Raw genomic sequence first — 16,595 nt, forward strand, 5'->3', positions numbered from 1 at the left:
TACAGGCTTACTTCTAGCTTGTTAATTCTCTCGCTGGTCATTAGAGCATTTTCTTCACTTAACATGAACATCCCTTAGCTCCCGCGAAAGTCATATATTGTCCAGACGTCTGACTCCTAGCTTGAGTAAAATAGAACCCAGGCTGACCTTCCCAGCCTTCCCAACAGTAGAAGGGCCCAGGTTTTCAGCTCCAAAAGACAAGCATCTCCTCCTAAAGTGTTCTCACCTTTTCATGGGACTGGGCCAGTCTTTTCACCTGAGTCAGGTTTTTTTGTTGTTGTTGTTGTTGTTTTCGAGACAGAGGTTCGCTCTTGTTGCCCAGGCTGGAGTGCAATGGCGTGATCTCAGCTCACCGCAACCTCCACCTCCCAGAGTCAAGTGATTCTCCTGCCTCAGCCTCCCAAGTAGCCGGGATTACAGGCATCCACCACCACGCCCAGCTAATTTTGTAATTTTAGTAGAGACAGGGTTTCTCCACGTGGGTCAGGCTTGTCTCAAACTCCCCACCTCAGATGATCTGCCCACCTCAGCCTCCCAGTGCTGGGATTACAGGTGTGAGCCACCGTGCCCAGCCAGGCTTTTTTAAAAACAGAACCCGTGATTTAGAATATATAGACCCATTGTCAAAACTAAATTTGTTCTTTTTATCACCGTGACCCTTACATGTAGAAAGCAGTAATTCTGATCCTCCAGGGCTGGTCCAGAAGCTACCCATTTCTATCACTTACATTTGTAAAAGATCCAACGCTAGTCACTGCTCACCAATGTGCCCCGCGCTTAGCCTTCATATCAAAACCTTCCTATTCACTAAGAATCTAGTCATTCTTCAGAGAAGCCAGAAGTCTGCAGCCTCTCTGATCATTCATTTTGAAGGCAGCTAGATAATAACCGTGGCCCTGAGTGAGATGGTAGGGCTGTTTGCTTTGGCATAAAAAAGGAAATTTTGCTTTGGCATAACTTTCTCATGAACAAAATCTATCACTCCATCATGAGAAATAATTTCCAAAGAGCAAACGACCCTTGGGGTATAGAAACACACTAAGGCATACATGACAAATACTTTGCTAAGGATGGTCCTGGGAAAGAGGAGGGCAAGAGAATCGGGGAGCTGGGAGCGCTGGGGAGTGTGGGAGTAGCGGGAGGAAAGGGTGAGCGCAGAGAGGGAAAAGCAGTGCCTGGAGTCCGCCTCTGCCGCCCAGTGAAGTAACGGCTTTGCCTCCTTGGAAGTCATCTCAGGCATCATTGGGAGGTGGGCAGGGCATGCCTAAGGGGGAGCTGAAGTTGAGGAGACGCCTCTAGAAATCTGAGGGCAGCTTGAGGCTCTGGGAGGGGCTGAGGAGGATCCTATAAAAGAGAAAAGGGAGACAGGATAAAGCACTTTTTTTTTTTTTTTTGAGATGGAGTTTCTCTGTTGTCGCCCAGGCTGGAGTGCAATGGCGCGGTCTTGGCTCACTGCAGCCTCCACCTCCCGGGTTCAAACGATTCTCCTGCCTCAGCCTTCCAAGTAGCTGGGATTACAGGCACGCAGCACCATACCTAGCTAATTTTTGTATTTTTAGTAGAGATGGAGTTTCACCATGTTGGCCAGGCTGGTCTTGAACTCCTGACCTCGTGATCCCCCCGCCTTGCCTGATGCTATTTTTTGTCCCTAGAGGATTCATCTCAAGAGAAATGCAGGACGAGTATTTACACAGGTTAACTGCTGTTCCTGACCTGTGTGGCCCTAGGATCAGGTGTATCAAAAGACATGAAGATCATCCTGGGCGGCATAGTGAGACCTCATCTTTACAAAAACTTTTAAAATTAGCCAGGCGTGATGGTGCATGCCTGTAGTCCTAGTTACTTGGGAGGCTGAGGCAGGAGGATCACTTGAACCCAGGAATTTGAGGCTGCAGTAAGCTATGATCAAACCACTGCACTCCAGCCTGGGTGACAGAGTGAGACCCTATCTCTCAAAAAAAGAAAAAAAAAAGGCCAGGCGTGGTGGCTCATGCCTGCAATCCCAGCACTTTGGGAGGCTGAGGGCCGGGGGTGGGGGTAATCACCTGGGGTCAGGAGTTCGAGACCAACCTGACCAACATGGAGAAACCCCGTCTCTACTAAAAATAAAAAATTAGCTGGGCGTGGTGACAGGCCTCTGTCATCCTAGCTACTCGGGAGGCTGAGGCAGGAGAATCGCTTGAACCTGGGAGGTGGAGGGTGCGGTGAGCCAAGATTGCACCATTGCACTCCAGTTTGGGCGACAAAAGCGAAACTCTATCTCAAAAAAAAAAAAAAAAAAAAGTACATAAGGCTAATTTCTAAAGTGCCAGGGATCTGAGTAAAAAAAATTATTCATTCAAACATCTACCTATTATGCCATTTCCATAATAAAGGCATCTGCTCCCCTTCAAGAGCGGTGAGTTCTGACTTTGGTTAGATAGTCCAATCAGTCTGTAGACTATGACATGCTAAATCTATGCAAATATCTTTAGGCAACAGCTAACACTGAAACAATAGCTACTTTTCTGTGTACGACTTTCTCCCTGGGGAAGCAAATTTTGCTTCAGTCTCTTCTGGGATGTTAGGAGGTAGTCTGTCCATGAGTTAAAAGAGCTCCCGTTGCAGTGGAGTGAACCAGCTCACAGGTTGATAAGGAAGGAGGTGCATTTTCACATTTCACTTCATGATTTCCTGCCCTCGGTGTGGGTCCTCACAGAAAGGTAACTAGGACTCCAATTATCTTGCTTTAATCTTGGCATTTTAAATGTTTATGCAAAGAAAGTACAACTGACTCATTCATCTGATCACTTCCAAGAGGGAGAGGGAAGGCTCCGAGTCACCGACCCAAGATCCCCAAGGGGCCAGTGCCCAGAGCCAGCCCTGCAAGCATAGCCAGAGGATGATGTCAGGGCTTCCCAAAGCAGGTCCTTGTCATCACACCCCTGACGCGTCTGCAGGGACAATAGCCAGCACACCGCTCTCCGTCAGCTCCCAGCCAGTCTCATGCTGGGGGAGATTGGAGCAGAGGCCCAGGGTCACACCACGGAGCCAGTAGACTTGGTCGTTCCAGAGGCAGTCAGATAAGGTGACCTTTGTCCCTCTCTGCATGGGCTTGGCCTGAACAGGAAGGAGAGGGAGTGGCATGCCAGCCTTTCCACCCACACTCCTCCTACTCTGAGGAAGGTCCGCCTTTGCTTTCGCAGCGTGAACCTCTGAGGATCAACCAGTTTTTCTGGTTCTGGAGTTGTGCTGACCTTTGCCAAGCTGACCAGAGGATAAACTGCCTCCCGGGTGGTCTGTTTATTTCTTGACGATGTTACACTTGAGACAAACAGATGCTCCTACCAAAAACAATAGCAACAATAACCGCAAGAAATTATTCATCACTTAGACGTCAGGAACCGGGCCCAGTGCTTTCCATATGTTGTTACCTAATCCTCGAAACCCTGAGAGCTAGCTATTATGATGATGATTTCCATTTTATAGATGGGGAAACTGAGGCTCAGAGAGGTCAAATAACTTGCCAACAGTCACGCTATCCCTGAAATGGTAGAACCAAAAAGCAAACTCAAATGCGTCTGACTCCAGAACCCAGGGCCTTGTGGACCACACCGAACACCGTAGGTGGCGTTCATGCCAAAAGGAAGCCACTGCTATGTACTTACAGGAACCCCTCCACTGTTACGGTTTTTCCCATTGACAGCGACTGAGTCAAGTCTATAGCTGTGCGTGGGCTCCCTGCCCTTGCCCTCGTCTTCTGCCCTGGCAGCGGCGAATCGAAACCAGCCACTAGTAACGCTGAAGGAGTGGTGATTGACAGGGGCCCCCATGGTGGGGTCTTGTGGCCTGGACAGCGACCAGTGGTCCTCAGTGCAGCTGTCAGAGGGTTCTAACCTGGCACATCGTGCTTTTTAGATACCGGAGAGGAGTCATATTTGGGGCCGTGGCACTCATCCTGGTGGTTTACGCAGGTGTAAACCTGTCCTTGGGATGTAGTTTCATGCGCTCATGGTTTCCTCATTTCATTGACTTAAGCATGGAAATGTCCCTCCTGTGCTGCCCCTGCCCTACGTACCCCCAACTGTCCCCTACAAGCAATATCTCTCCAAGGGTCGGCTCCTGAAATAGCCCTCTCCCCCAGCTGAAAGCACTTCTTTGTCATCCTCCCCAACCCAACCCTGCTAATGGCCACTCTATCATTTCTCATCCACGCGCCCCATCCTTTCATTGTCAGACGCGCCCCTCTCCCTTTCTGCTGTCCTGTCCACCGCTGACAGTCACTTCAGGCTCCATTCAATCCCACCTCCTCCGGGAGGCTTCTTGGACAACTTCGCATCGCTCTCTCCTCCCTGTAACCACCACTAGCACTCACCAGGCAGTCTGGCCCGTGACAGATTCTCTGATTGTGTCCCATCGAGATACAAGGATCTCCTTTCTCATGGTTTTCTGTCTCTTCTCTTAGCCATATCTTATCTGATCACACCTCAGCTTGTCTCTACTCCTCTTAAAATGGGAAGGCTGGAGTTAAACGCAATAGCTTAGGAATGCTCTGTTCAGCCCTGGGGAAGGGGGGATTGATCACCTGCACCTTTATTCCAGATACTCGACTTCTAGACTTTTGCACATCATTCTAGTGCTTCGACCTGAGGTCACCAAATGCCAGGTGTCAGAGTGGAAAGGCCTGATTCACTGGCAGTAACTTCAGGGCTCCAACAGTCTTTCCACCCCTTTACTAAGGCAAGTCCAAATAAAATTCATCGGGACTCTCCCTTCCCAGAATCCCTTGCTTTTCATTCCTGAAAAGCAAGATGTCACAGTCAGTCCCTCAGATCTCAAAAATTCAGCTATTTTGTGACATTCCGGAGACACCTTTAGTATATGCCCTATGTATACAGAGTAGGCCGGGCACGGTGGCTCAACCTGTAATCCCAGCACTTTGGGAGGCTGCAGCAGGTGGATCACAAGGTCAGGAGATCAAAACCATCCTGGCTAACATGGTGAAACGCTGTCTCTACTAAAAATACAAAAAATTAGCTGGATATGGTGGCACGTGCCTGTAGTCCCAGCTACTTGAGAGGTTGAGACAGGAGAATCGCTTGAACCCAGGAGGAGGAGGTTGCAGTGAGTCGAGATTGTGCCACTGCACTCCAGCCTGGGCAACAGAGCGAGACTGCATCTCAGAAAAAAAAAAAAAAGTAGAGATGTTGGTCATTTTCTATGCTACCCCTGCCCCACCTACCCCCCAATCAACCGGGCAGGCTGATGATGTTCCGTAAGCCACACGATGGCGTCACCTGCTGACTTCCAGGAAGGATGACTAATTCTGCCACCCCCTCTGCCAGGCGAGTCTGAGATTCCAAAGGCTAGCACTGCTGTCCTAGTTCAGTCCCGAAATAACTGGGTGGACCAGACCTTACAATGTGTTCATTTATTAAAAAAGAAACGAGAAGGCTGGGTGCAGTGGCTCACACTTGTAATCCCAGCACTTTAGGAGGCCGAGGTGGGTGGGTCACTTGAGGTCAGGAGTTCAAGACCAGCCTGGCCAACATGGTGAAACCCTGTCTCCACTAAAAATACACAAATAAGCTGGGTGTGGTGGCACATGCCCGTAATCTCAGCTACTCTGAGATTGAGGCAGGAGAAGCGCTTGAACCTGGGAGGTGGAGGTTTCAGTGAGTCGAGATCACGCCACTGCACTCCAGCCTGGGTGACAGAGCAAGACTCTGTCTCAAAAAAAAAAAAAAAAGAAAGAAAAAGAAATGAGAAAATGTGCCCCTTTCCTGAACTATTAGGAAGTCTAACAAAGTTGGCTGTTTTTGCTATTGCTGCCACTGCTAGGTGAACTGCTCATCCAGCTGCTATTGTTATTATTTGCTCTCTCTCCACTCAAAACAATGGAAGTTGGGTTTTGGGAGGATAAGAGGAGAAACCCCTCTCTCTTCCTTCTCTTAACGTTTCTACCCACATGTTAGAATATGTAGAAAATGTTGCAATTTGGTTAATTTCCTCTGATTTGTACACACCTGGGATATGATACCCTGTGTGGGGACAGGAGGGGTCTTTGTCATGAGAAGTATCAGATCAGAGAAGGTTCGCATGGATTTAGACTGAAGGAAGTGGGCAGGGGAGGTAAGATGACGAAGCTCTCAGACAGAGGGTCCTGCTGGACAGAGAAGACTGGCTGCCCTGAGAGTCTAATGAAGTCACATGCAGGGTCTCTGACAATGTGAATGGCACTGGCCCAGGGCACGTGCCATGTGGATCCTAAGAAAATACAGTGACTTCTGGAATGTGGAACAGTTAACCCCCTAACCCCCACCCACCCACCTACCTACTGCCTGCCTACCTGGCACTCAGTAATACACATCATCCCCCGCTTTTTTTTTTTTTTTGAGACAGGGTCTTGCTCTGTCACCCAGGCTGGAGTGCAGTGGTGTGATCTCGGCTCACTGCAAACTCTGCCTCCCGGGTTCAAGCGATTCTCCTGCCTCAGCCTCCCGAGTAGCTGGGATGACAGGCGCCTGTCACCGTGCCCGGCTAATTTTTTTATTTTTAGTAGAGACGGGGTTTCACCACGTTAGCCAGGCTGGTCTCAAATTCCTGACCTCAGGATCCACCTGCCTTGGCCTCCCAAAGTGCTGGGATTACGGGCATGAGCCACTGTGTGCAGCCACATTAGGCATTTTTCTAAGGTGTGAATTTCTATGATGAACATGTATGACTTTTATATTCATGGAAAAGCAATAATGACTTTTATAAATAACCCATGGAGCAGAAATGCTCAGCCCCAAACCCTTCCCAGTTAGTGGGCCGCCCCGGGCCTGTGACTGGAGTTTCCCCCTGCCCTGTCCTTGCACGGCCTCCTTCCTGATGTGACACTTGAATGCCTGTGAGAGGGCCTGTGACAGATGCCAGCAGTGGTGGCGATGACAAGCCCAAAGCCACATTTGTTCCATTACTTCCAGCTCCTCGTTGCCTTTCCAATCCCTGCAGTGAGAGCTCCTTTCTCTTATCTGCACAAGACAAGAGTCAAAAGTTCTTGTCGGTGTGATTGCAGAATATCGGGCTGGAAAACTTCCTGATAATACCTAAATTCCTTTAGCAGAGCAGTCCCTGGAATCGGATCAGGAGAGCTATGTGGCTTCAGCACATTGTGTACCGTGCAGCTGGATAATAAACCAGATGAAATGTGGCAAATAAAAATGTAAGGGACATATAAGGATGTCATTCTAGTCCCATCTGGTGCGATAACCCCTCTCCCACACCAATTTTTCTGTTCCCTTAGCAAAATCGTGCAGGCTGCTGAGGAAGAGTCCCTGCTTGCGTGAGCCATTGAGGAGTTCCAAAATAGACACAAAGATAGGAGGAATACAAAGAAATTCCAAATAATGAAAAATAAGGATCAAGCTGAAGTTTCTGAGACACATTAATGGCTTTTGTCAACAGTCATGCACTCGTTGAATGGCTCTTCGGGACACGGTGGTGACATTAGCTAATTCTGACATTTGGGAATTTAAACTCAGTAGCTGTCCTCGCTTATCCTTATGAACAAAGTTTGCTAAACATTGAGTGCTGTGTGCCCCGCTTTATGTTTGAAGATGATGCAAATGGCAGGCTGTCATCTCGATTCCATTTCTCATGGTAAAACCCAAGGGACACGGGCGCATGCTCCCACCACATTTTCCTCTGGCCTCATTCTGCACCCAGCATTCCCTGTTCTTTCCTTCTGCTTCCCCGGTTTAGTTTCAAAAACGTATGGGTTCCCATAGAAAACGGGAAGAAATGCAGAAACCTGAGAATAAAGTTTAACGAATGATGACAGACCTTTGATAGAGCACTCTTTCCTACATGCCAAACAAACCACTTTTTTATAAACACAATAATTTAAAGTATAGCTTCACTCTTACCTAAACTTAAAACAAACTGGAGAGAGAGAGAGGGGTGTATTTTTAATAAAAGTGACACATCGAAGCATTTCTAAAAAAGCTCTTTGACTCTCCTAAGCCACTCACTGAGTTCCTGGATTTCACCCCCTCAGGTAACCAGGTGAGTTTCTCCAAATCCACGGATGCTTTTGCTTTTGAAGAGGACAGCAGTAGTGATGGGCTTTCTCCGGATCAGACTCGAAGTGAAGACCCCCAAAACTCAGCGGGATCCCCGCCAGACGATAAAGCCTCAGAGACCCCTTCGACAGGTTCTCTGGGGACAAACCAGGTAAGAAAAAAAAAAAACAGCATCTCAATGTATTATCGTTTCACAGTCTTAAAATCTGTTACAGCTGGTTTTGCTTAGAGAACCCGGAGATGTCCCTGGCTGCCACAGCATTTCGATACCTCTTCTCACTCTGTTCAGCACAGGCCTCTGTGTGGGGTGACAAAAAAAAGCTCCAGAAAACGCTGAAAGAGAACCTCCAGAACTACATCCTTTAACTTATCCATGAAAGCATCTGCTCTGCCAAGCGGATACTTTTTATCTCCATTTTTATGGACAAAGTAGCTAAGGCTCAGTGATATTGGATGACTCGCCAACAATCTCCCAGCTAGAAAGTGCCAGAGCAGGACTGATTCAAAGTTCACCATCTCTCTGTGCACTGAGGACTCGCTACAGGGCTCTGGGGAGTGCAGAGAAGGAAACGCTGGCTCTCTCCAAGGCAGGGAGGCCCACGTTGCTTCTACTCTTAGCAGGTTTCTACCTAGCAAGCTGCTGCAAAATTCAGCCCCAACCCAACTGTAGCATTCACCTCTTTCTGGACAAATCTACAAACCCTTGAGCATGAGGAATGTGTATTGAGAATACTCTTAAAGCACATTTATAAAGAATAATGATGATTTTGGGCCGGGCGTGGTGGCTCATGCCTGTAATCTCAGCACTTTGGGAGGCCGAGGTGAGCGGATGACCTGAGGTCAGGAGATCGAGACCAGCCTGGCCAACATGGTGAAACCCCATCTCTACTAAAAATACAAAAATTAGCCAGGCGTGGGGGTGCACGCCTGTAATCCCAGCTACTCAGGAGGCTGAGGCAGGAGAATCATTTGAACCTGGGAGACGGAGGCTGCAGTGAGCCAAGATCATGCTACGGCACTCCAGCCTGGGCCACGAGAGAGAAACTCCGTCTCAAAGGAAAACAAAAAAGAATAATGATGATTATGAACGACAGCTCCGGCCACATATTAAGTGCTCATTCTGGGCCAGGGGCAGTGCCAAGTGCTTCGCAAAATTTCCTCATTTGAAATCAGAGACCTCTCCCAAGTAGGTATCATCGAGGTTGATTCTGACAGAGGAGGAACTAAAACTTTGTGAGGCCGAGCAAATGGGTGGGCTCTAGAAATATGGCAGAGTGCCAGTCACGCTGGGGAAATCCAGCCAGAGGGTATTCATGGAGCCCCTAAGAGAAATGCCTGCAGGTGTCCACATATGAGGGGAAGGAGATGCGTAAGTGTGGAAGCCAGATGTGAGCTCTTCCAATTCTGCCTCTATCCGGAGAGTCCTTAGACCCTCAGTCCCTTCTCTTTAGGAAGGATTTACCCCTCCTGGCCTCATGTAAATTGTGCAATGAACTGAAATTAGATATATTTGAAAGCTGGGTTTTTTTTTTCCCTCCCCACTGAAAAGTACCATACAGATATTAGGGACAGTTAAAATAATTATCATTCAGTGCCTCGTTTCCCGAAACCATGCCAGTTACTGTTTATCGTCATGCGTATCTTCACCCCATCAGAGCAAACCTAACGCTGCCAAGGAGAAAAAGTGAAATGGGAGGAAAAAAGGGAGGCATGGAAAGCTGAGCTGAGTTATTCGTGTGTTTATTGTGCAAGAGTTTATAATCAAAGCATTTTTCCTTCCCCTGCAAGCCACAGTTGGTCTTTGCAGCCAAATTTCTTTGATAACATCAAACGGTATATCAGATCATTTGTACACATTATTCTGACAGTAAATTCCTCAGCTTCTGATTTAAGAATGGTTTGAGGAAAAGGCAAGTTCTTTTCTGCTTCACCTTAGGAGAAGGAAAGAAGAGAACAAGCACCGAACAATGCCGGGCATGATGTGAAAGTCGTTGTATGTCATTTCTCCCGGCATTCATGTTTGACAGATGAGGACCCTGAGGCTCCAAGAGAAAAGGATCCTTCAGGCCTTTGACAGGTGTCAGGCAGGGCTCAGGGAAGAACTGCAAAGCTCATTCCTAACCCCCGCATGCAGAGATCATGGGCAGCCCTGGCTCCATCTTGTCAGAGTTGAAACACAAGAATGTAGGAGAGAAAGAGAAAATAATTTTTCCCTTTACAGACTCTGCGTCTGATAAAGGTTTCTTATGTCTATATACACATGCATACATACACACAGACTCACATATGTATACACACAAAACCACATGTACTATACATGCCTGTGTGCACGCATGTATTCACATATGTGCATACCCATACACGAGACACACATGTGCACATATATACACACCTATATACCTAACATAGGCACACATATATGCACACACATGCACATATACACACTCAGACACACACTTGGACATACACACACACACACACTTGCACACACTTGCACACACCCACTTTCCCTTTCTCTGCTAACCTTCTTTTCCTCTACCTTGTTCGTTGTCCTACTTTCCCCCCACATTCCTACGCCCACTCTTCCCTGCTGCTTTCTTTTTCAATTGCATTATCAAGACAGGTGGACCTTATCACAGACAGGTGGAATGCTCACACAGCGAGACCAGATGTCCCAGTTTGCCTAGAACAGACCAGTTTTATACCTGTCTTTGGAATCATTACTTAGAATGATTCCCTTTCTCTCTCAAAAGTGTTCTCAGCTGGATGACAAGCATATATATATATACACACACACACACATACATACAGACACACACACGTATACATATATACACACATATATGTATGTGACTCCTCCCCCTGGGAAGGTAGGCTGATGTTTACTTGGGTAAGAAGCTAGGATGAAAGCAGCAGAGGTGTATGTTCACGGACTCTGACATTTCTGTGTCACACAACTTATTCCTGTAGCTTCCTAATATCCGTAACATTTGGATTTCAGGATCTTGCTTCTGGCTCAGAAAACGACAGAAATGACTCAGCCTCCCAGCCCAGCCACCAGTCAGATGCGGGGAAGCAGGGGCTTGGCCCCCCCAGCACCCCCATAGCCGTGCATGCTGCTGTAAAGGTACGGTCGCACCAGCCTCGGAGCCCCGCCTGAGCGCTCGGCTCACGGAGCCAACTTGAAGCAGAGCTTTCTGAGTTAGGTCTGACAACGCGAGGGGAGTTACACGGAGGACCCGTGCAGAGGTTCGGCTCACTGGGAGGGTCACAAAACAGGAGATGGGAAATGGGTCACCAGTGTATATGGACCAAGATTTCATTATCCGTGCAGCACAGCAGAGGCCACCTCTGCCGTGGAGAAAGCTGTGGATTTGCATTTCTTTGGGATCACAGCTCAGCCAGCATGTTGCCGACGTAAAAGATTTCATAAGCTCACCCTTGAGGTAGACACAACTGATTGTAAAGCAGGATTTGCAAGTTTCATAAAATAGGTATACAGCAGTTGAATTTTATGCAAGGGAAGTATCCCTGAAAAGCTTGCATAAAGTAACATTTACATCATTCAGGCCGGTCTTCCGATGGAAATAAACACGGAGTTTCATTCACAGTAGGCAGGTAGCTAGACTCATTATAGCAAATGTTTCATTTTCTCAGCATTATCTTTTTGTTAATTTTTATTTTTATTTCAATAGTTTTGGGGGTGCAGGTGATTTTTGGTTACATGGATAAGTTCTTTAGTAGTGATTTCTCTTTTTTTTCTTTTCTTTTCCTTTTTTTTTTTTTTTTTTTTTTGAGATAGAGTTTCTCTCTGTCACCCAGGCTGGAATACAGTGGCGTGATCTTAGCTCACTGCAACCTCCACCTCCCAGGTTCAAGTGATTCTCCTGCCTCAGTCTCCCGAGTATCTGGGACTACAGGCGCCAGCCACCACGTCCAGCTAATTTTTTGTATTTTTAGTGGAGACGGGGTTTCACCATGTTAGCCAGGATGATCTCCAACTCCTGACCTCGTGATCCGCCCGCCTCAGCCTCCCAAAGTGCGGGGATTACAGGCGTGAGCCACCACGCCCGGCCCTTTAGTGGTGATTTCTGAGATTTTAGTGCACTCATCACCTGAGTAGTGTACACTGTAGGCAATATGTAATCTTTTATCCCTCACCCCACTTCCAATCTTCTCCCAATCCCCAGATTCCATTACATAATCTTATGCCTCTGCATCCTCATAGTTTAGCTCCCACTTATAAGTGAGAACACGTGATATTTAGTTTTCCATTCCTGAGTTACTTCACTTAGAATAATGACCTGCAGCTCCATCCAAATTGCTGCAAAAGACATTATTTCGTTCCTTCTTATGGCTGAGTAGCATTCCATGTTGTAGATGTACTACATTTTCTTTATCCACTTGTTGATTGATGGGCACTTAAGTTGGGTCCATATCTTTGTACTTGCGAATTGTGCTTCTATAAACACCAGCGTCATATCTCACAGTACACAGGCTGCTCTCTCTTCAGTTAACTGGATGCCTGGTAATCATGTGGCCTTCTTCATAATGTTTTATCCCAAATCACTTTTTTTTTTTTTTCTTTTGAGACGGAGTTTCACTCTTGTTGCCCAGGCTGGAGTGCAATGGTGCGATCTCAGCTCATCGCAACCTCTACCTCCCGGGTTCAAGTGATTCTCCTGCCTCAGCCTCCCCAGTAGCTGGGATTACAGGTGCACACCACCATGCCTGGCTAATTTTGTATTTTTAGTAAAGACAGGGTTTCTCCATGTTGGTCAGGCTGGTCTTGAGCTCCTGGCCTTAGGTGATCGACCTGCCTTGGCCTCCCAAAGTGCTGGGATTACAGGGGTAAGCCACCGTGCCTGGCCTCTCCCAAATAACTTCTAACTGATTTGGGAACACGTTTTCTCAGCTCAAGTGCCACCACTTAATGAATGTTAAAATGACTCTTATGGGATTTTAAAAAGATGGTAAATTGAAGTAAAAATCAATGATATAGTAATACTTTTATGGTCTAATGGATGATAGACACTTCAGTTTCTCAGTAAGGCTCCCCCACCGAACCACAAGAGCTTAAACCCATCTGAAAATTCACTCAGCTCAACAGGTTTGAAATTATGTGACTGTCAATGCATTTTGTTCATTGGGAATGCAGGGGAAGAAGGAGGAGATGAGTCCCATTATTTCTAAAACTGAGTATAAAGAGAAATGTTATTCATATTTCTATCACAGTATTTACATTTTGCATAATTCAAATTAGCAGCGGAGCGCCGTGGCTCACACCTGTAATCCCAGCACTTTGGGAGGCCGAGGTGGGCAGATCACCTGAGGTCATGAGTTCGAGACCAGCCTGGCCAACATGGTGAAACCTCGTCTCTACCAAAAAATGCAAAAATTAGCCAGACGTGGTGGTGCGTGCCTGTAGTCCCAGCTATTCGGGAGGCTGAGGCAGGAGAATCGAATGGCTTGAACCTGGGAGGCGGTAGTGGCAGTGACCCGAGATCGCAATCACTGTGCTCTAGCCTGGTCGGCAGAGCGAGACTCTGTCTCAAAACAAAACAATCAGCAAAGCCTTCAGCCTCACTGTAGTAGAAAGTATGATAGAAGCCCAGGAGATGAACAGATCACTTTCAATGAAAAGGGCGATTCTTACAGACACCCAGCTGGTCCCAGCAGGCTGGCTGTTTGTAGAAAAGCCATCATTTTTTTCTGCTTGGTCAACAAACACACACAACCTTAGTATGCCCTGGGCTCGAAAAGAGAGTAGTAGTAGTAGCCTTTACCCCACACTATGCAGAGTAAATGATCCGATTTCAGTACCTTCTGGAATGTGCTAAGGCAACACAGAGAAAAAAAGCTCCTGGACCCCCGACTTAGCTGCGGGACCCTGCCAGGGCTGCAGCTCCCATCCTCCCCAGACAAGGCAAGCCCCAGAATGAGGCGACAACAGCAGGTGATCTGGAGCAAGCCAGGGCAGAGCTGGTTTCGGGAGCCCTGCAGAAACTCTCCAAGGACAGAAGACTGATTAATTAACTAGAATGCTAATCGATTAGTAAGCAGGGAGAAACGGAGCCACCAAACACACAGAAATACTTGTGCTCATTATTCATTAGTCGCCAGGAGGAAGTCTCTCTGGAAAACAAAAGAGCCTTTGGGGGTGCACTGCGCTGAGTCCAAGCGAGTTGTGAGCTCCTTTGGAGAAGGTCACATTCAGATGTGTAGTTTGTGGTTGAAGTGGAGAAGCTGCCAAGTCAGAATATGCCTGCCAGCTGTTCAGGAGCCCCCTCTTCTGGACACCGGTGGTAACACACTTTTCTTCCAATGTTCCCTCAAAGCCTTGATCACCTGAGGTCATGACATCCATGTTCTTCATTTCAACCTTCTGTAATAAAGTCAGGGTTTGAAAATTACTTTTTTTTTTTTTTTTTTTTTTTTTTGAGGGAGAGTCTTACTCTGTCACCCAGACTGGAGCGTAGTGGCGCAATCTCAGCTTACTGCAACCTCCGCCTCCTGGGTTCAAACTATTCTCCTGCCTCAGCCTCCCGAGTAGCTGAGACTACAGGCATCCACCACCACGCCCTGCTAATTTTTTCTATTTTTACCAGAGATAGGGTTTCACCATGTTGACCAGGCTGGCCTTGAACTCATGACCTCAAGTGATCCACTCACCTCCACCTCCCAAAGTGCTGGGATTACAGGCATGAGCCACCACACCCAGCCTGAAAATTACTTTTTTTAAACCTGATAACAGGATGGACCCATTCCTTCCTAAATACAAAAGTCCTTTATTTCAGGAGCAGGGTATAGACACAATTACCTGCTCATTGACTACCTGTTATTATTTCAGTATTATCTTTTATAGTCTTTATACCGATTAGTGAGAGAAAAAGTAAAGAATATTTTCTCCAACTTGCAGATGAGGAAGCTGAGATGTATTAAAGTTTAGTGATTGTACCACTTTCAAACATCTGTCTCATCTTCCAAGACTATACCCTTAACTTCCTGATTCAGTGTGTCTGAAGTATGCAATACATGCTTTGGGTTCCAACTCTGGGAAGTGTTCCAGTAGGTGGATAACCCTTCCCATAATAAGTAAGGTATCCTTATTTCAAAAGGTGTTACTTCCTGATCTTTCATCGGTATTTGGCAGGCAGGCGAGAGGGTGTTAAGCAGGCAGATAGGCAGGGTTTATCTTACTTTCAGTCCAAAGCAACAAATAACCACATTCTAGACTTTCAAAGAAAAATCTTAGTTTCATCTAAGTTTATGTCATTAATAAGTCAACTTATTAAGTGTTTAACTAAAGGTGACTGCTCATATGCATATGAACGTTCTTTTGTTGTTGTTGTTTTGTTTTATTTTGAGATGGAGTTTCGCTCTTGTTGCCCAGGCTGGGGTGTAGTGGTGCGATGTCATCTCACTGCAACGTCTGCCTCCCGGGTTCAAGCAATTCTCCTGCCTCAGTTTCCCGAGTAGTTGGGATTACAGGCACCCGCCACCACGCCCGGCTAATTTTTGTATTTTTAGTAGAGATGGGGTTTCACCATGTTGGTCGGGCTGGTCTTTAACTCATGACCTCAAGTGATCCACCCACCTCGTCCTCCCAAAGTGTTGGTATTACCGGTGTGAGCCATCGCACACAGCCATGAAAGAAGTTTCTACAAATAGTCTCAAGATCAGAAGGCAGCCTTTGTTAGGCCATCAGTTGGTTTTAGGTTAGGAGAATGCACTCATGGAAACACAGGATTACGTTTTGCTGTACTCCAGAAAGGAAAAATTCTGGAGCTGCTTCTAAGATTCAACTTTCCCTGTCTAAGAAGTGTCCTTCCAGTGTGATACGTTTGCAGTGAATTTGTTCATTAGCAATGTTAGTGTTCTAGGAGCTCTTTGTACATCATGCTATATTGTATTTCTGAGATTCAAGAATGGCCATCAGACAAAACTGCCTCACGATGTGTCCATGATGCAAAGTCATTCTCAGTCATGGCCTAAAGCACATGCCATTTCCTCATCCTCTTTGCAGTCCAAATCCTTGGGTGACAGTAAGAACCGCCACAAAAAGCCCAAGGACCCCAAGCCGAAGGTGAAGAAGCTTAAATATCACCAGTACATTCCCCCAGACCAGAAGGCAGAGAAGTCCCCTCCACCTATGGACTCAGCCTATGCTCGGCTGCTACAGCAACAGCAGCTGTTCCTGCAGCTCCAGATCCTCAGCCAGCAGCAGCAGCAGCAGCAGCAGCACCGATTCAGCTACCCAGGGATGCACCAAGCTCAGCTTAAGTAAGTCCGGCAAGCCTGGGAGGGTGGCTGTGGGCAGAGGTTGAGAAGGGTGTCTGTTAATATCTACCTGAGGTACATGGGACCAGCACTGTGGGGCCTAGCAAGTCCTGTATTGCACCATTTCCTCATCCAGTATGTTTGGAAGGTGATTCAATTTAGAAACTATGCACACCTTTTCAGAGCCATAAGACTGGGAGGAAGCGAATACAGGGCCCTCTTTATCTGCAGATGTATTCCAAACCCTCAGTGGATACCTAAAACTTCAGA

General features: G+C 47.0%; 1 protein-coding gene across 2 annotated transcripts in view; it reads left to right on the forward strand.

Moving 5' to 3' along the window:
* Nucleotides 1–16,595, forward strand: part of MYOCD (myocardin) — a 100,934-nt gene that overhangs the window by 60,338 nt on the left and 24,001 nt on the right. For both annotated transcript variants that reach the window (XM_008010416.3, XM_008010412.3), the window contains 3 exons: nucleotides 8,021–8,196; nucleotides 11,047–11,172; nucleotides 16,072–16,328. In XM_008010416.3, coding sequence (XP_008008607.3) covers nucleotides 8,021–8,196; nucleotides 11,047–11,172; nucleotides 16,072–16,328 — 559 coding nt within the window. The remainder of the gene's footprint in view (nucleotides 1–8,020; nucleotides 8,197–11,046; nucleotides 11,173–16,071; nucleotides 16,329–16,595) is intronic.

This window comes from Chlorocebus sabaeus, chromosome 16 (assembly GCF_047675955.1).
Source record: "Chlorocebus sabaeus isolate Y175 chromosome 16, mChlSab1.0.hap1, whole genome shotgun sequence".
NCBI classification, from domain to species: domain Eukaryota; kingdom Metazoa; phylum Chordata; class Mammalia; order Primates; family Cercopithecidae; genus Chlorocebus; species Chlorocebus sabaeus.